Source organism: Crocuta crocuta, unplaced genomic scaffold (assembly GCF_008692635.1).
Source record: "Crocuta crocuta isolate KB4526 unplaced genomic scaffold, BGI_CrCroc_1.0 scaffold516, whole genome shotgun sequence".
NCBI classification, from domain to species: Eukaryota; Metazoa; Chordata; class Mammalia; order Carnivora; family Hyaenidae; genus Crocuta; species Crocuta crocuta.
In genome coordinates this window covers 2250567-2271419 of record NW_027529538.1, presented here as the reverse complement: position 1 = coordinate 2271419, position 20853 = coordinate 2250567, and the positions used below count along the sequence as shown (strand labels likewise).

The 20853-nt window shown below is 37.4% G+C and overlaps 1 protein-coding gene across 17 annotated transcripts in view; it reads left to right on the top strand.

Moving 5' to 3' along the window:
- The window catches only part of TRIP12 (thyroid hormone receptor interactor 12), a 141106-nt gene that overhangs the window by 82653 nt on the left and 37600 nt on the right, over window positions 1–20853 (top strand). For 9 of the 17 annotated variants that reach the window (XM_077761350.1, XM_077761345.1, XM_077761343.1 and 6 more), the window contains 10 exons: window positions 362–457; window positions 10106–10254; window positions 12692–12727; window positions 12809–12904; window positions 13802–13894; window positions 14097–14258; window positions 15850–15918; window positions 16009–16174; window positions 18916–19033; window positions 19150–19306. In XM_077761350.1, the coding sequence (XP_077617476.1) occupies window positions 362–457; window positions 10106–10254; window positions 12692–12727; window positions 12809–12904; window positions 13802–13894; window positions 14097–14258; window positions 15850–15918; window positions 16009–16174; window positions 18916–19033; window positions 19150–19306 (1142 nt within the window). Of the gene's footprint in view, window positions 1–361; window positions 458–10105; window positions 10255–12691; window positions 12728–12808; window positions 12905–13801; window positions 13895–14096; window positions 14259–15849; window positions 15919–16008; window positions 16175–18915; window positions 19034–19149; window positions 19310–20853 lie in introns of all 17 variants that reach the window. The other 8 variants (XM_077761341.1, XM_077761344.1, XM_077761349.1 and 5 more) reach the window with 1 other exon arrangement.

Sequence of the window (20853 nt, the reverse complement as noted above, 5' to 3'; positions counted from 1 at the left end):
ACCAGTGTCTGATTGGTAAATATATTTGAGGGAAAACAACACAAAGGTACTTAGCCTGTAATTTTTTCAAAATAAATATTTGCTCTGGGTTTCTCTTGGATCATTTGATAGATTCCCTTCTGGCATTAATATTTAGTATCTCCATAAAGCCTTAAGATGCCATGGAGCAGCATATGGGTGTTGTAACTTATCTTAACTAATATTTAAGAATGATCTTAAAAGTTTAATGTCGTTTAAGTTAGAAATGGGAAGTAACACTGTCTAAGTGAGTTATGTGAGATGGATCAGTTGCTTGAAATCTTGAGGTAAGAACAACTGCATTCATAATTCAACTATTCCTCCTCTCTTTCTTTTTCTTTAGCTTTGTTAGAGGCCAGAGGTCTTCCCCCTCATCTCTTTGGCCCTCTTGGTCCTCGGATGTCACAGCTTTTCCATAGAACAATTGGAAGCGGAGCTAGTAAGTGAATACTTTTGAATTTGCCCTCCCCCTCCAAAACCTTCAATAAATAGTTGAGTGCTGTTTTTACTGTTTATCTCTTGATGTAAAGAGGCTTTCATATAAGGAGCTTTTCATGAGCATTAACCTGCTTTACAAAAAAGAAAAAAAAAGATGGGGCTTGTGCATATTCTTGCCTTTAAATATAGCAACTAGAAGTTCTTCTGTACTTTTATTTTTGATTACAGAATTGGAATCGTTAGAAAACCATCCAGAGTTTATGTCAAGATTGGATCTTTGTTTAACTCTAGGATAGTAAAGAATCTCGGATGATTGCATTGATTATATTATAGCATCTGATTGCATGATTTGCATAGATTTGAATCTTGATTTGAATCTTGAGTTTTTTGTGGCATAATAAAATTTAATCCACGAGCCAGTCAGTTGTAGAGCTGAGCTTTAGAGAAAAGATTTCTCAGCAGAATTACCAGTCGCTAGACTCATTTAATCAAATTAACATATTATAATCCAGAGATCTTGTCATATATGGTAGACAAAACAGTGACTCTTGAAGTGGCAGTTTGTAACAAGAATAACTTTTGCATAATTACAAATCCAGTTGCATTCTTTCTGGTATAGAATACTATCTTTAGCTTCCTTAAACAAAATTTGCATTTAAGCATTTTTTAATAACTACATTGATAATGTTTTCCATAGAATCAGCAGGCTATTTTTAGACTTCAGTCTTGATTAACTTTAAAATTTCTGAAGTGTTAACTGAAGCCTATTAACTCTGACCTTACTAATACGTGCTCATATAATTTTCCATCAAGTATTCTAAGTTTTTTTTCTTTGTTTTTCTTTTAACATAATGCAATGTGCAGACATATGCTCACATATGTGTATTTATACTTAAGTCCTTTTCAAGTTTCTGGCCGCAGCATTTGACAGGAAATTTAAGAAGCAGCTGGTATTTTGGTTTGGTTTGGTTTTGCTTTTGCTGCCCTAACACTCAGCTCTCAGATAATGTGCCCTTTTGCAAAGTTCTCACGAACTCCTTAGTGAGGATTTTGATTTAGTGTCATTTATTAGGTACTGGGATTGTTCTGAATCATAAACGGGATAATACACAGAGTTGTTTCCCATATGGAGCGTCCTTGCTAGAAGGTGACCCTGGCAGTGAGGAAGACAGCTGTCCTACAGAAAAACTTCAGGTAGTATCAGTGCAGTGAAGGAAAACAAAACAAGGATGTATGTTTGCTGGTGAGAGGATATAGGAAGGCTGGTTAGAGAAAACCTTCTCCGAGGCAGGCTCAATTTGTGGATATTTAAATGAAGTGAGGAAGCCAGCCCCAGATGCGTCTGAGGGGAGGTGAAGTGCACCATGGGAGGTGGGAATTAGCTTGGCATGTTGGAGAAATAACAAGGGGGGGCCTGTGGAAAGAGTTAAGAGTTAGAAGATGAAGTCTGTGAGGGATAGATACTTGCTCGGTCATGTAGGGCTTGGCAGGCCACGGGTGAGCGTGGGGTTTAACCCAGTATGTGAACTCCGGAACCATCGAAGGATTTAGGATTTAGGACATACTTATTGAAGGATTTAGGAAAGGGGAAGGACATATTTATTTTGGAAATGATCAAATATACCCCAAAGTTGAGAGTATAGGGGTAGAATAACCTCCACGAACCCATCAGCAATTACCAGTCCACAGCAACTGTTTTAGTTACGTTCTCAGCCATCCTCCCAAATTCTTTTTCAGGCAGTCCTAGGCATCATTTTATTTGCATGTCATTGAATTTGTAACTACAAGGACACAAGTTTTTAGACCATGTTGTGGTTATATTAAGAGGAATCCTTACTTTTACGAAGTGCCTGTTTAGAGCACAAATGCTCTAGGCCTCTCAGAAATCCAGTTAAATTTTTTATTTGAATCCGGACCAAAATATGATCTGTACATTGCCATCAGTTGATGTGTTCCTTAAGTTCTTTTTTTTTCCCCTTCTCTTGAGAGAAATTTGATTCATTTATTTTGCCACTTCATTTATTCCCTAGAGAAGGCTGGGAAGAAAACATGTTTCAGGGCTGCCTGAATATTAAAATATCTCAGACCCATATCAAAGGTTGACCACTGTACATGAAATTAATGTGGACCATAGATTAGAACCAGAGTAGAAAGAAGTGTTATACCCCTGTGCCTGTGACCCAGCTTCAGCACTGCCGACTCCATGGCCAGCTTTAACCCACATCCCTTCACCCACTTTGTTTGAAATGAATCCCAGACATTATATAATATTACCTATAAACATGTTATCATGTAGCTCAAGATAATGTGCCTTAAAACAGACACACCCCTAGATTATCATTATCATACCCCCAAAATAAACTAGTGATTCCTTTAATAATCTCTGTCTAATGAGTCAAGTTGCCATCTCCATCTAAACTGGTAGCTGGATCCAGAGGATTTTTTTTTTTTTTTAATGTTTTATTCATTTCTAGGAGGGAGAGAGAGAGACAGCGTGAGCAGGGGAGGGTCAAAGAGAGAGGGAGTCACAGACTGAAACAGGCTCCAGGCTCTGAGCTGGCAGTCAGCACAGAGCCCGACGTGGGGCTCGAACCCACGAACCGCGAGATCATGACCTAAGCGAAAGTCGGACGCTTAACCGACTAAGCCACCCAGGCACCCCCCAGAAGATTTTTAAGATTCAAGTTTGATTGTTTAGTCCCTTGGTGGGGAAAGACTATGCAGAAGTGGTAGTGGGTTGTAATACTAGGAGGCACTTAAAGTCTGGTTGTCTCTTATGCCATCAAAACTCAGTTTCTAGATGACAGGGATTATAAAATGATAGTACTTCACATCTGATGAACAGATTTCATTTATTAGTAAAAGTAGGTGGTTTTTAAGTACAAATATATTAAGAATATCTTCCTTCTGTTACATAGGAGAATAGTATAGGGAAAATTGGTTTCCTCACCGTTATTTGCCAGTTTGGAAAGTAGTTGGTTCTTGCTTCCTCCAAACTGCCATTGTGGTTTTTAAATGTCATTGTCAAGTGGAGACAAGTTTTCAGACATTTCTGTGATTTTTACTGATTAAGTTGTCGTATTGGGTGATGGCACCTTTTTGAGGTTGGCTTCTGAATCTTTTTGATATAATCTCAGTAGTTTTTGTTAACTTCCTTCCTCTCTGATATGTCAGGTTCCGCCCCCACCCCAAATATCTGAAATTAGGGGTGTTCTCAGAGCGCCGTGGTTTCTTTTTCATGAAATAGTATTTAGAGCCCATAGTCTAGAGTCTAGGTATATTCATTTGTACCTGGATGATCATTGTTATTGGATACTTGTAATGAACAAACCTACTAAGTAATTGTATTCTGTCTTTTAAAATAAAAATAAGGAGTTCCTACTTGTAATGCCAATTCAAATTTAGAGCTGCAAGATTTTTACTTCTCTTTATCTTGTATCTCCCATGCCACAAATTCCCGTTCCCAGTGATAATAACATAGTCATTTGTTTGCTTTCTCCTACAGTACAAACGTTCACCTTAACACCAAAAGTAGTATGAATGAGAACGGTTTAATTTTTGAACAGTTTTTATTATCGGTGTTTGTCGGGACTCACTTTGTGGTCAAATTTTTGGATTTTAAAGTAATTTGAAATGATTGCTTTTCTTTATTCAGGCTGCCACATTCGTTTGGTTCATTTGCTTTGTGTTGCTTTTAACTCTTAGAGATTGCTTTTAAATTTTAACTTCAGTTTTATACTTCTGGGGTGTTCACATGCTTTAAAACGTCAAATCTATAAATAAGGTATTTTTAGAGATGTCTTCTTTTGCGATTCCCTTTGCCCTGCTTCCTCCTTCACACAACTAACCTTTGTTAATTTTATGGCTTGTCCTTCTATTATTTACTTTAGAAAACAAAAACAAATTCATATTATCTATTCCACCCACTCTGCCTTTTTAAGATAAGAGTAGTAAACTTTATACACTTTATGTTGCTCTGAACAGTACATTGCTGTTCACTTTCTATAGCTGCTGCATAGAGAAGGGAGAGTTGACCCTGTATTCCTTTTGTAAAGCTGCCACAGTGCTCCGTGGGGGGGGGTACTGAGGTTTACTTAGCATGTCCCCTGTTGGACATTCAGGTCATTTCCAGTCTTCATTGTGCTGCAGTAGTTAAAACACAGCTTTTGTATTTTTCCTGCCTTATCTCTAGGATCGATTGGTGTAAATCAGCCTCTGTTGAAGTTGTACCTTTTTGTATTTCTTTAACAAACACTGTGGTGTCATTTTTTTTTCTTCTGTTAACTTTTTAGTTGTGTATCCTTGTAGACTTCTGTTAGTGGTTACTGTAGAGATTTTAACGTATGTCCTTGTTTTATTAGCCAACCTTATATTAATATTTAAGATATCCCAAACAACGTAAGAAGTACAACAGCTTCCCTCTTTTTGTCTCCTGCCATCCTCTATGTGATTGTCTTGATTTGTTTTACTTATACATGTGTTAGTAAACAAAGTAAGACCAAATTTTTGTTGTAGAGCACCCATATTCTTGTGTTAGCCCACATACAGCCCATCTCCAGGGCTCTTAATTCCTTCCTCCAGTTTCTCTCTTTTAGTCAGAGTGGTCTCCCTTCAGCCTGAAGAACTTTTTTTTTTTTTGATGTGCTGAATGACTGCTAGTAATGATTTTTCTCTGCTTTTGCAAAATCCTTGATTTGCCTTAATTTTGAAAAGATATTTTCCCCAGGCATAAAATTTTCATTTAGCACTTTGTAATGTCTTCTGGTATCAATAGTTGCTATTTAAAAATCTTACTGGTGTCGGTGTCCTTTCAAGGCAATGTCTTCTTTCCTCTGGCTTTTAGGATTTGTTTTTTTCACATTAATATTAATTTTCAATAGTTTGACTATTAGTCTTAGTGATTAATTTGCTTAGGTTTCACCGAGCATTTGAGTCTGTGAGTTTGATATCTTTCACCGGTTTGGAAAATTCTTGGCCATTATCTCATGAAATATTGCTTCTCTTATCTCATGATCTCCTATATTCCTCTTCCTTTCCTTCTGGGAGTATCAAAATCATACATGTTCAGACTTTGGGCTTCATCCGGCGTGTTTCTCTGGCTATATTTTATTTTACTTTTTCCTTTTTGTCCAGTTTGAAAACTTTTCTATTGACCAGTTTTCAGATTTCACTAATTCTTTTTTTCTGCTGTAATCTTTAATCTTTTAGTAAACCTGATTTTGTTTTGTAGATTCTGGTTTTCTGTTGAAATGCTTTATATTCTTATTCATGTTGTCCATTTTTGGTTATATTTGCAGTTTATTAATCATTGTTATAAAATAGTTTTCGAATTAGGGGTGCCTTGGTGGCTCAGTCAGTTAAGCATCCCACTCCAGCTCGGATCATGATCTCAGATTTGTGAGTTTAAGCCTCATGTCGCACTCTGTGCTGACGGCTCAGAGCCTGGATGGAGCCCGCTTTAGATTCTGTGTCTCCTCCCCCTCTCTGTGCTCCCCTGCTCACACTCTGCCTTTCTCCCTCAAAAGTAAATTGAAAAGATTAAAAAATATATACTTTGCAAATTTCAGTGGTGGTGTTGGTCTGTTTCCGTTTTTCTTTCTTAATTATCTGTCATATTTTCCTGCCTCTTCCTGTGTCTAGTAGTTATTTATGTGCTAGACATTTTGTATAAAAGAACTGAAGAAACCCCAAATGAGGTTTCTCCTGTAAAGGTCTCCCCTTTTCTGTATTTAAAACATTTTTTAATGTTTATTTATTTTTGAGAGTTGGAGAGAGACGTCACGAGCAGGGGAGGATCAGAGAGAGAAGGAGACACAGAATCCAATGACAGGCTCCAGGCTCTGAACTGTCAGCACAGAGCCCGACGCGGGGCTCAAACCCATGAACCATGAGATCATGATCTGAGCTAAAGTCGGACGCTTAACCAACTGAGCCACCCAGGCACCCCTCCCCTTTTCTATATTTAAACATTAAGGGTCACATGCTGATCAGTGTGTTCCCATCAGGGCTTTAGCCTTGTTTTGACCAGAACTGCAATTTTTATGTGACTTGTTAATATCTCTGGCTTATCCCTGTTTGTATGTTGTGACCCTCCCATGGTGTTGACTGAGAAAGTTGCAAATCTCTGTCTACTTAGACTTCATTTATTCTGCATTTTGAAAATACTGTCGATGTCTTGGGGGTAGTGCCCACTGACTGTATGTGTTTGAGGCTGGCCTCCTCCCCCCGTAGGGACTTTTTTCTTCTGGAGCACCATGAGAATGCATGAGGTTTTGTTCTGTCTTACCAAAACTTCTGATTCGTCCCTAGCCCTCTTCACAGCTCCAGAACTGAGCACATGTCTGGTGGGACCAATTCAGTTGGAAACATCAGCTTCCTGTGACTCCCAGAAGGGCTATGGGTTCTCCATCCATATCAGCAGTTGGCAAACTACTGCCCCAGGGCCAAATGTAGCCTCCTGCTTGGTTTTATAGAGTCTGTGAACCAAAAAAAAAAAAATGACGTTTATGTTTTTAAATGGCTTGAAAAACTTTTAAAAGTAGTATTTTCTGACGTGTAAATTAAATGAAAATCGAATTCTAGTGTTTGTAAAGTTTTATTGGAATACAGACAGCTGTGCTTACCTGTTTATGTATTGACTGTTTCTGCCTTTGTGCTCGGGTTGAATAGTTGTGACAGAAACCCTATGGCTTGCAAAGCCCAAAATATTTACTATCTGGCTCTTTATAGAAAATGTTTGCCTACCAGCCCTTGATCTGTGATAGCGGTTCTCAAAGTGTGGTCTGTGGATTGCTGGGAGTTCCCAAAACCTTAACGTTGAATCCATAGGTCAGAACTCTAGTAATAATCGCTAAGGTTTTGCGTTTTGTACAAAACCTGTGGTTTTGTGGATGGTACAAAAGCTGTGGTAGATAAAACGGTTGGTGCTTGACTGAAAGAATCAAAGCATTGGCTCCAAACAACACTATCAGTCACTGTATTTTCCAGTGCCATATGCTCCTAGTAAAATAATTCCATCTTTTACATAAGGATGCCCTTGCTAAGCAGAGTTATTAACTGTCTTTACCAGTTAATACCAGTCGTTACCAGTAAGTACATGTCTTTTTAACAGTCTGTGAAAAGTGGGGCCCATGCTCTCCACATTCTTCCATCTCAGTGTTGCCACAGATTGAGAGTAGATGCAGAAGCAGTCATACCGCTGGGTTTTTGTTGTTGTTGGGTTTTTTTTTTCTTTAGTAAAGTTTGGCATTTAAATGATTTGCAACAGAAAACTTAACTCATCTCTGAATTTTTTTGTTTTAGAAAGTATGGTGGTTTTCACAAGAATTTTGTTTATATTAATATGTAATAAATTAACAGAGTTAAAATTTTTCACTTAATTCCAAACACATTTGTAAATATCAGCAGGTATAAACCACATAAACAGTAGTGCTTTGGGGCTCCTCAGCAATTCTTAAGAGTACATAGTGGTTCTAAAACCAGAATTGATCAGTGCATGAATTATGGCTTTGGCTTTTTATTGTCATTTTTGGTTTGGTTTCAGGTCTTATTTTAGGAACATCCTAAAGTTCCAGTATTTATCGATAATTGTGATCATGCTAACGTGATCTGTGTCCTAGAATTGCCAGCATCCGTGTTGATAAGACATCTGGTGGCATGTGTCAGTTTTTCCTATTTTAGGTGGTTGTGCTATATGAGCTATTTCGTCCTTGAAAAGCAAATCTAGGGGCGCCTGGGTGGCTTAGTCGGTTAAGCGTCTGACTTTCGCTTAGGTCATGATCTCGCGGTTCGTGGGTTCGAGCCCCGCGTCGGGCTCTGTGCTGACTGCCAGCTCAGAGCCTGGAGCCTGTTTCAGTCTGTGACTCCCTCTCTCTCTGACCCTCCCCTGCTCACGCTGTCTCTCTCTCTCTCTCCTAGAAATAAAGAAAACATTAAAAAAAAAAAGAAAAGCAAATCTAGAAGCCACTGAGGATTCTTTTGTTTTCATTAGTTTACTTTCCATTCATTTGTTTTACCTTTCACATTTCAACTTAAAAGTGATTAGCCTGCTCTAACTGGAACCGATGCTATTTAGTTGGAAAATTTTAAAGATGGCAGCCATCTGAATTTGACTTTCTTGCAGTCTATTTTTGAATTGACTTATAGTTATGTTAAAGTTATGTAGGCAGTAGTAGTTGTCCAGTTTATTAGCCACAGTCTTCCATAAGAGAGAAAATAAATTTATCAACGATGCCATGTCCCCCTTTGAAAGGCTATGCCATCCAGGAAGATCACTGTAACCTAATCAAAATTTTTAAAAATCTTTGGTTTTCATATGAATTCCACATTCATTGGACAGTTTCCAAATGTGTGCTTCTCCTAAGCTGTTTCATTTATTAATAATATGGGAGTGGGAAAATCCCAAACACAAAAGTATAGGAAGAGAAAGGGCCTGAAAGTAGCATCTGTTATACTTGGGTAAGCATTAATCACGTTAACCATGCTCACAAGTAGGAATATGTTGTAAACATTTGAAACACACTTTATTTCTGAGTATATGTTATCTAGCTCACTGACAAGTCTTTGTCTGTGGTGGTTGAATCTTAGTGTTTTTCAGTTGTTTGGGCAGTGGGTTTGAGCCTTAAAAGCAAAAGTACTTTCCCAAACTCTGATGGCAGCCTCTGCACAGGGAAGGAGAAAGGGTGAAAAAGCCAGTCTTTTGCTGCTTTTAGAACTACTTCATTCTCTCTGTTCTCTTTCATTAGATGCATCGCTCTGTTTGTCTTTCTTTTCTTTTTAAAAATGTTTTAAAATATTTATTTTTGAGAGGGAGAGAGAGAGACAGACAGACAGAACGCAAGCAGGGGAGGGGCAGAGAGAGAGGGAGACACAGAATCCAAAGCAGGCTCCAGGCTCTGAGCTCTCAGCACAGAGCCTGATGCGGGGCTTAGATTCACAGACCATGAGATCATGATCTGAGCTGAAGCCTGATGTTTAACCAACTGAGCCACCTAGGCACCCCTGTTTTCTTTGTTTTCTTGCCCTCTGTTACCTGGATTCCATTTATTCTTACCAGGTCTTTAGAGGTATGTGGCATTTCCTTTTAAGACAGGGCATCACAGGGGCGCCTGGATGGCTCCATCACTTAAGCATCTGACTCTTGTTTTCAGCTGAGATCATGATCTTGGGGTTTGTGGGATCAAGGCCCACGTCGGGCCTTGCTGTACTAACATCACAGAGCCCACTTGGGATCTCTCTGTCTCCTTCTCTCTGCCCCTCCTCTGCTCGCGTACTCTCTCCCTTTCTCAAAAGAAATAAACAATGATGCCCTGTCATTTAAAAGTTTAACAGGTTTTTAAAAACATATGTTAAAGTTAACAATTCATATTAGTCTTACAGATTATTTTTTTGTTTCAGTCAACTTGTCTGATTTTAAAAGGAAAATTAAAAGACAAAAATATATAAATACTGTGAGATCACTTAAGGTAGACTAAATTCAAATAATTATTCAGTCTTGAGTTATCATCAGCCTGTCTTAGCCCTGGGATAGATCCAGCCTTAGATGGGGATCTAAAGAGGACAAGCAGCCAGCTACCGTGTAGAGTCTCACCTTATACCTGGTAATCATTTCCTTACGTGTTGGAAAATGATGATTTTCTTTCCTGTGAAGGCTCTAAGGCCCAGCAGCTTCTGCAAGGACTGCAAGCAAGTGATGAAAGCCAGCAACTCCAGGCGGTTATCGAAATGTGTCAGTTATTGGTCATGGGAAATGAGGAGACGCTGGGAGGGTTTCCTGTCAAGAGTGTCGTTCCTGCTTTGGTAAGAGACTTTTCCCCTCATTCTACCCTAGGTCTCTCGATGCTACTGAAAGCACGGTTAGCGTCATTGTGAATTTTAAAATACAAAATACGGTAGAACTAAGAGAGCGGAGTGTGGCTTCGTGCTTATAGATCTTGTGAGTGATTGTAATAATGAATTAGTATACCAGCTAAACTGCTTCCTTGTAAGTAGTAACTCATCTTTGATACGCAATTGACTGGTCTTAAATTTTAAGTTGTTTGCCCAGTCAGGTAGGACCTAGACTTTGCCAAAATTGGCATGTTTTCTCTTCTTAACCTGGTAGTACACAGTACTAAGCGGCTTGCTTATGGGCTGTCTTTGTGGACCACAAAGGCTTCATGTTTGATTATGATGGGCAACAGCAGAGCATTCAAGCCAGAATACCACATGAATCCTTCCAGGTTAGATGTTAAGCAAAAATAAAAGAAACAAAACAAAAAAATCTTCTAGTGACTTTTCAACACGGTTGTGAGTTGATGTTTAGAATTTATTAACATCTTAATTGCTTAAGCTTTTTAATGGAAAAACAACAGGAAGAGAAATTGCCACTACTAAATATGGACCCCTGAGTCTTAATTAGTGGCTTGATAGTTTTCTGAGTTCAAGATGAAAGCAACGGAGTATAATTGAAAATTAAAATTTGAGTAGAAATGAAGTACTAATAAAAGACTAACATAAACATCATGAATACACTAAGCATATTTTATCTTGGAAGTTAAAAGTAAATATCATGTTAAGTCTTTATTACATATCTAATAAAGTTGGCAGAAATTTGGTTGAGATATGGGATCATTCCCATTTGATCACATTTTCAAATTGTAGAGACAGTTGAATGAGCTCATTGAAACATAAGATATAGTCTTTATTTTGTCTGTTCTTGTTGGATGGTTCAGCTCTGGCAGGGGGTGATAAAGGATGGGCCACTTTCTTTACCTTTTGCCACTTAGACCTCTGGGTAATGAAAACTAGAACTTAAATGTGACCAGTGCCACTCAATTGGAGGTTGGAATGTTGATTTCTGAATGTGTAATAAAAGCAGTATTCATTTTCCTACCTTTATATTTTGCCTCTGTTAATATTCACACTCACCCCACTCATTAAAAAATAATCACAAAGTACTAGGTTTATCTTATGTGATCTAAAATGCAGTTTTTATTAGTTGAATAAAGAAGTTATTAAATCCAGACACAATTGTTGACACATAATCTAATTTACTTAATTTCCTGGCTGTTGATTAGATTTAACTGCTCAAAAGGCCTGCACAAGTCAGCTCTTGCTATTCATTCTGACTGTTGTTAATAAATTGGTCAGATTTATCTTTTATCATAATTGAATACTATGATTATATATCCATCTTTCACCATTCACTTGTGTGACTAGTCATTTTTGGTGATAAGGAGTCTGTAGGAATTTTTCCCATACATGATGTGTAAGGTTCATTCTACCTTAAGAATTGGAGAACTAGTTTCCTTTCCTGTTAACATTAACAATTCCTTTCAGTTTACAGTGGGTGTTTTAAAACTGGTTGTAGATGATTTGAGTGCCATTGAGCCCCGAAATGGGGTGTGTGTGTGTGTACAAAAAACATATTTAATTGAAAGGTACTTTATAGCTTAAATTGTACACATTAAAAATTTTCCGTTTAGAACTAGAAGACCGTGAAAGATTGCTTCCCCAAATAGGAAATTACTTTGGTAATTTTGACTGCTTCAGGAGGATGGAGAATTTATGTATATACCCTTAGAAGTTTTGCATTCCTGCCTTTGAAAAACATGACTGAAATTTGCTTAAGGACTTTTCTACAAGAGAAAGTAAAATAAAATATGTAGACTCAACTCCTGTATTTGTAGAATAATTGTATAAATTTGGGTTTTAATTAGTGCATAATTCGTTTCTGATGTCATCAATATTGTGTTTAAATTCAAGACTACTGTGTATATTACAGCTGAGTTAAATGGTGTTTTAGTTTGACATGTAGAGAAGCTTATTTACAAGAGATGAAGCAGTGGTCTTGAATCTGTACTGACAGTTGTTAACAGATGTCGGTGTGTTGCTGGTCTTTTTATTTATGTATTAAATATTTATTGATGCCATGGATTCTGAAGGGGAGCTAGAGGTACCAGAGCAGTTGGTTATAGGTGACAAGAAGGCTTTCTTTTTGACCTGCATCATGAGAGGGGATGATTATTGTCTAGCAGAGTTCCAAAGTGAGCTATAGTCTATGAGTCATGCCATCCTTAATGTAAATCATTTCTTGTGTATATGCTAGGTTTTAACTTGATGTTATTTTTGTATGATAAAAGTCTTGAATAATACTTTCCATTCCCATTGACATAGAGGAAGAAACAGTTCTTTTAGGGCTTTTTTATAAGAACATAGATAGCTTCTAACACTTTGTTATACTCTTTTTTAACAGATAACATTACTGCAGATGGAACATAATTTCGATATTGTAAGTATGTGGTATTTTTTTGAATATCCCAAATTTAAATTTTCGTTTCTTATCAAGTAAAAGTACCTTCTTGATTTCTAGATGAACCATGCTTGTCGAGCCTTAACATACATGATGGAAGCACTTCCTCGATCATCTGCTGTTGTAGTAGATGCAATTCCCGTCTTCTTAGAAAAGGTAACCCTGCATTTGTTCAGCTCATTTGGAAGCAGGTGTAGAGGAATCCAGTTGAGGACTCATGACTTCTAAATTCTAAAGTAGTACATCAGATTGTAAGGCCACCTTAAAGGACATATTTTTAGTGTCACTTTTCTAGTCAAAGTATTTTGTTTAGCCAAGATTCCAGAAGAATATTTCATGTTTAGCATACCAGTAGTTTAAAGTTGATGCTAGTAAAGCATTTATAGAATCATTTCTGCTTTATAATTTTAAACGGAAGCACTTTACCATGTTAATATAAAATCTTTCAGAGAAGAACTTAAAGCACTTGATTAAAATCTCATTAATTCTAGAAAATATCCCAATGAGGTTGATAGCTATTTATACCCTCATTTTACAGCTGAGAAGGCTGAGACAGACAAAGTGCCTTGCTCAAGGTCATAAAGTGAGTCAGTGGAGAAAGGAAATTTTTTCATATGGTCTGTGGTAGGTTGTGTTTTTGGTCTGTTTTAAGGGCCTCTTTCTTTTTAATGCATAATAAAATTTGCATTATTTGATAACCTTGGAATACGGTGTAAAGCGAAAGAGCTAAATTTTAAAATTTGCTACATAAAACCACGTGTTTATCGTAAGTTTTAAAGATTTACAGGCATTTAATTGGGTTTAGCATACTCTCTACAGAAAACCTATTTTTCTGTGGCTTAAAACAGCAGAGTGGTTGGAAGGAAACGATAGTGACTGTCTGTTATAGCTTACACTCATAAATCACTGGTTTCCTATGGTGGGTTTCATGTCAGAGGTAGTATACAAACTGATGGAAATTAGAGAAAATATTGTTTATTCATGTAGAAGAAAAGCGACCAGAAAAGAACTTGAATGATGGGCTTACGTTACCTATTTTTTTTTTGTTCCCAGCTGCAGGTCATTCAGTGTATTGATGTGGCAGAGCAGGCCTTGACCGCCTTAGAGATGTTATCACGCAGACACAGTAAAGCCATTCTACAGGCGGTAGGTGTTGCCACCCAAGGACTATTTCGTTTCCAGTGGGATTTTAGATCCACATTTGTCCTAGCTCCTAGATTGCAATCTCTGTAAGGTACACGTGATGTTTCCAAAGTGATGTGTTAGACTTATTAGTAGTTTTGTTTGTTTGTTTGTTTGATTGCTTTTAGAGGGCATTTCTTCACTTTAACGGTTTTTTGTATCTTAGGGTGGTTTGGCAGACTGCTTGCTGTATCTAGAGTTCTTCAGCATAAATGCCCAAAGAAATGCACTAGCAATTGCAGCCAATTGCTGCCAGAGTATCACGCCAGATGAATTTCATTTTGTGGCAGATTCCCTCCCGTTGCTTACCCAAAGGCTAACCCATCAGGTAAAACATGAATCTCTTTTATGTGTCATAAAATAGTTTTACTATGTTTTTTAAAATACCAGCTTCATCTAGAGTTTTAAATCTTCCAACTGGATATCTCACTTGGAAATACTCTGATAAATGTTTTTGTTCCTGTGCTTTCCAGTCCTGTACCATATCAGGTTATTTTATACAATTTGGTGGACTTACCCAAATGACCAGCATTTTGTATGTTTGGTATCTTCAAGTATTTTGACTTTAAAGGATGGATTTGTTATTTCAGCAAACATTGAGTATTTATTGTGTGATACAATCAGAGTTTCCTTTTGGGGCGGTCATCTCGCCTATAAGGCATTGGGTTAGGCAAGGAAGACTAGGGGGTTACAGGCTCAGATCAGAGGTGAGACGAGACTGTGTCCCAAATAGAAATAAAATGAAGAAAATGGAGACATTGGCTGTCTTAGGTTGGAGAAGAACAGGAGCTGTTATTTAGGAGACGGAAGCAGTTGGGTCTGGTATTGGAGGATGAGAAGCAGGAGAACCTGGCATGGAGGACAGTGGGTTAAGCTTCATTGGGGAGAAATCGAATTTAAAATACAAATCAGTTTTAAAGTGGTATTATTGCTAAAATGATTTTTAGAAATGTGATGTTTAAGTCACCTTTACAAAGTATGTTTAAAATCTTCTTGGGGAAAATTAGGTACAGAGAATATGCTAAACAAGGGCTTTACATAAGACAGATAAAATAATGATTATTGAGTCACTCTGCAGTGTTTTACTTCTAAGATGATCAAGACACAAGTCTTGTCAAGTTCATTGTTTCTTTAATTTTAAAACTTAGTAGGCTGCTATCACCTGTGCTTATCAGGGCTAGAAGTATATTCCCTGGCTAGCTGTGATTTCAGTACCTTCTTTTGGAAATAAAGTGTGAGAAGCACTCTTTCTAGACTTAAGTACTGATAGGGTATAGGGCTTCTGTAACACCAGAATTATTCTCACTTTTATACAGGCAAGTCTGGTTTTTATATCTGAAGCCCATTTATGTGTAAGGGGAAAAAAAGCACAATCAAAACACTTGTTTAGTTGTTAAGTTGTTCTTTCCATTCTTATTAAGGACATTTCCTATGTTTTCTGAATGAGGCCACTGCACTAGTATTTCTAGACTGTTTTCATAGTGAATATAGCAGATCTACACCTCGTTTCTCACATCATCAGTAAACCTCTGGTTCACACTTGTATACTGAACTGTTTGCAACTTTTTCATGTATGTGTGTTTTAAACCTTCTACAGGGAATGCTTTTTTAGAGTGGTATGTTTATCTTTATTATAATTTGTGTTTAGGTATTAAGTGAACAGAAACACGAACATTGTTCCTTCCTTTCTATATATTTTCTCTGACCTCCTGGGGTCTTAATCAAAGGAGAGAAGTTCTGAGTATGATTCTCTTTGGTGTGAAATCATGGTGTTACTGATTGTACTTTGCTTATTAGGCTCGTTGGGTTTTCAAAACCCACCTAATTGGGCCAGAATTTGGAGATAGGAAGAAAATTAGGTAATAGATATGAGATAGTTTTATATTAACAAACTTTTTTCTTCTATTAAAATAAAACAGGACAAAAAGTCGGTTGAAAGCACTTGCCTTTGTTTTGCACGTCTAGTGGACAACTTCCAACATGAGGAGGTAAGCATTCAGTCTTTGGTGGTATTTTTGTGAAAATATTAAATTACTGAATCACAATATAATAGTATCTTTTTTCTTCTGTTTGTGAAGAATTTACTCCAGCAGGTTGCCTCCAAAGATCTGCTTACAAATGTTCAACAGCTACTGGTAGTGACCCCACCAATTTTAAGTTCTGGGATGTTTATCATGGTGGTTCGCATGTTTTCTCTGATGTGTTCCAACTGTCCGACTTTAGCTGTTCAACTTATGAAGCAAAGTAAGTGCTACTTTATTATCCTACTCTAGGCAAGAGAGGCATTTTGGTCTTTTTTTTTTAAATGTTTGTTAAGTAAAGTCAGCATAAGCAAGTAGAAGAGCTTGCTAATAGCACAGACACTGGCTAGTAAAGGAAGAAAAATGTTAATGTGATGTAGTAATCCTCCGATTGCGAGTAATTTGTTCTCTGAGTGTTCCGCAGGACGAGCAAACACGTCTAACATTTTAACTTGATAAACGAGCGACGTCTTGCAATATCAGTAGTTCATGTTGCCAAACGTCACAGGATCACAGCTGAGCCAACAGTTCTTGAAATTCGCTTTTACGTACAAATGTTTTGGATTACAAGCATGTTTCTGGAGCAAATTATGCTCACAGAGCAAGGTTTTACCATGTAATAAATTTGTGTTGGAACAACATACTAGTGCTTCTTCTATACAATTGTTTGGGTATATAGTATATTAAAATTTTATCCTAGGTGATTCAAAGGCTAAAAATGCAAGATCATTGCCTTCTCTACAATATCAATGGTGTAGTGATGATTCATTGGGAGAATTCTGAGTTTTATGTTACAGTAACTGCTTGTCTTCTGCTTCTTAGTAGTCCTTTCTGCCCCATTAGAGTTTTTCCTTATCTGATTCCACAATGCTTTACTCTCTCAAAAATTTGGAACTTACTTACACAGTTGTATCTCTCATCTTTGCTGTTTTAGTATTTTCTAAACCCTCCTCAACCTTATCCCTAAGTACAGTGTTATTGCACTGCTATATTGCTATTGCATCTCTCTTGGAAACCGTTGATTCCCCACCTTATTATCAGAAGACAGTGGGCCTCAGAAAACATCTGTATGTTAGGGTTATTGCTAGTAGAGTGGTATATAGGGTTATGGCTAGTAGGGTAGGTCACGTTTGTATGGAATGCATATTATTATGGGTAATTTCATACTTCTAATCTCTGAGGACATTACCGTGGTGATGGTATTCATTGACAAAAATAGCCTTGGTTGTCACTGCCTCAGATATCTCACATAATATAACTTGGGGGTGGGGTTCAGTTTTATTTTTAGTCCCATTCCTTGTGAATAAGCACATTGGTCCAGTGCTTTGCCGAAAATTCCTCTTAATGCTTTGAATCACTCACAAACTTGATATTCCAGAGAAAACTGCACAGCTCATGTCATAACCAAAGTGAGAAGTTGAGGAAAGGTTTAGCTTTTCTTGAGTTATCACAGTGCTTTTGCTTACTAAAATCCCTAGGAGCTCTTTGAATCTGGCCAGGGCCCATATTTCTTGAAGTTTGAGTGCAGATTATTTCTTGTTACCATGTGGCTCACGGCCTTTCCCTAAAACCAGTTTGAGAAGTTGCTCACTGACTTTTGTTTGCTTTACCGTTTTGGATTTTTTTTCTTATGATGAATATTTTCACCTTTTGCATACTTCATGAAGTTTGCCACACATTTATCACGTGGATGCCACTAGATTTGTGTTTTCTTCGTTCAGCAGTAACATAAAGGAAAAGTGTTGTCACCCTGTAATCTCTCAAAAAATTAAAGAATCCTCACAATGTATCATTGCCATGTATTCACATTTTTTAGGAAAGTGGCAAAACTGTTGTTTTTTAAGAAATTTAAAATAGTTTTTTACATTTATATTTATTCTTGAGAGAGAGAGAGCTTAAGCAGAGGAGGGGCCGGGGGGAGGGGGTTGGAGAGAATCCTAACTAGGCTCTGTGCTCACAGCCCCTGATGTAGGGCTTAAATTCACAAACCGTGAGATCATGACCTGAGCTGAAATTAAGAGTTAGATGTTTAACTGACTGAGCCATCTTTGCACCCCAAGAAGGTTAGAATATGTTTAATAACTGTCAGTGAAATTTCTATGGGCCACCAGTTTAAACTATCCACATTTCTGCCCACATCAATCATGAATACTTTCTTTGATAACATTTTATGAACTTAGGGTGAAAACATTTCAGTGAAATTTTGCATATGTATAGGATTTGCAGAAACATAGTCACAATGAACAAAGACCCAGCTTGGTCTTTACTTTCAGTTATTTGAGTGACTAAACCTGTGTGGATAATGGGGGCTTCCTCATGACACAGGTGTCCGTGACACAGTGTCTGTACATCAGACTGGTTTTCATGCAGATTCCTCTATAAACTGATGCCTTCTGGGAATGCAAACTTACGGTAGAGGATATGGTAACCATCTTTGTATTAAGCTGGCATACTTGTCAGGTAATTACTTCCTGATCACGGTGTGGTAGCATTCAGATGCTTGTAATTTGTAGGTTTTACTGTGTTTTCCAAGCGTTTTCAGTATAAGACAAATACACAAATATACTTGAATTGGGGACTAAAATGTACATTGAATGCGCCTTTGCACAAAGCACTGTGTTCCTCAATGGAACCCAAAATTTAAAAAGTCCCCAAGTCTCTGGGGGGGTGGATTAATGATTAAATGTAGAGCTGAAGACTTTAGACTGAAGTCTTTAGAAAGAAATTGTTAAGATTTTCATAAATTTCTTTTTAAGTTTTCATTATAGCTCATTTGAACTTTTAATTTCTGTAGTATATTGTTTTATAAGAAAATAATGCTGTTTCTTTTTCATGTATAGTTGACTTTAAGAAAATAATTGATTGTCCTTCTCCCTCCCCCTCCCCCCTTGGGAATGATTACCTATTAAGTTAGGTCCTATAACTGTTTTCATGAGTTTTGGGTTTCTGTTGTTGGTTTTACAGATATTGCAGAAACTCTTCACTTCCTCCTGTGTGGTGCCTCTAACGGAAGTTGTCAGGAACAGATTGATCTTGTTCCACGAAGCCCTCAAGAACTGTATGAGCTGACATCTCTGATTTGGTACGGATTGGGCTAGTATTAAGTGTGGTTTATATGCGGTGTTTTACTTGAGAGATCTGTCACTTACTAATAGTTTAGGAAGCTACTTAATAAAATAATTGCACCTTTGTTTTCAGCGAACTTATGCCATGTTTACCAAAAGAAGGCATTTTTGCAGTTGATACCATGCTGAAGAAGGGAAATGCGCAGAACACGGATGGTGCGATATGGCAGTGGCGTGACGACCGTGGCCTTTGGCATCCCTATAACAGGATTGACAGCCGGATCATTGAGGTAGTAGTTTCATCGTACCGTTTAAATAGGTTTATTTTGGTGGAGAGCGGGTGTAGGGATGGAGTGGGGAGGTGGGTATGTGTACTTCACTGTGCTCACTTTTGAATTAACTCAAGATTCTCTCATTTTGTCTCCTGAGAACAAGGTCCTCATTTCTGTTGAGGTCAGAAAACATGATGTTCTAGTCCTGCTTCTGCTGCTAACTACCTGATTGACTTGGAGCAAGTAATTTAAGTTCTTTGTTCCATAGTTTCCTCATTTCTGAAAGGAAACGTTGGAGGAGTTGGGCTATATGTTTAAAAGTCCTATCTCCTACCCAGAAGAAAACCTCCCATAAGCAAAGATTTACGTATAGTTCGCTGTTTCTCAGCACTTATTAAAGAGTGAAAATACGGAAACAGCTTACGTATCAATGTCTAGGTGAAGTGGTTAAGTAGGTTTTGATACATACTAGCCTCATATGGAATCCAGTGGGATAGGTTTTAATGACGTAAAATGGGATATGATAAATGAACACATAATAACCAAATTTTGTGGCTCTTTGGAGAGCTCAGCAAAATAATAAGAGAAAGAGGAATAATACCAAGGAGAGAGGTGGACCGAAAATATTTAGTATTCTCCTGTGACGATTTTATGTGTGGTTTTATTATTTTCATTACTTCCGTACTAAGTATGCATTGAATATTTTAAAAATTTTTCAGGTCAGGAAAATCGCCCTGTTTAAGAAGTGTTGGTCACAGCATTAATTGGGGTACCATGCATCATTTACTAATATTTTCAATAGATGAAATACCTTCAAGTCTTACTATATTTCCTAATTTTGACCTATAATATTTGACTTTTCCTTTAGAACATCACTCTTGAAGAGGCATTCTTCTTTATTCTTTAAAGATGTCTTCTACCAGTTAGTTTTTAAAAACAAATTTTTGAAAAACAACTTTGAAACCACTGACTTCTGTTATAAAATCAGAAGTTATTCTGAAAATATCAAGTTCTGAGCCAGCTTTTAGGTGTGATGAGTCCAATGTGTGTTCCTCTTAGTGTGTAAGCAAGCCACGGCCTAATGCGGTCAGTGCTAAGCTGCCTTCCTGTTAGCATTTTCTTAATAACTGCATTTCTCCTGTTAGCTTACTCTCTTACACTTCCTGGAGTCCTGTCTTCCACTTAAGTTAGGAACTCCATACATTGGACTGTTCCAAAAATGAATATTCTGTCACTTCTTTTGGCTGTCTTATGTCAAGCACATAGTGCTAAAGCATGTCATTTTATTTCTGGACAGTGCCCGCATGCATGCCGTAGGCATTACTGTCTCAGGCCCAGTTGTGTCCCTTTTGATCTTAGAGCATCATTTAAATGGAAAGCCTTTTTACTTAAGGATAATTTTATAGAATCATGTTGTTTAAGGAAGATTGTGGTGGGCTGCTAAGAATCCTTGATGTAAATAACATTTTAACCTAAGAATTAGATAGTAATATTTTATGGATAACGATATTTTTTTTCTATCAGCATCATCTTAAAAGCTTTCTTAATACAAATGGTGTCGTCTT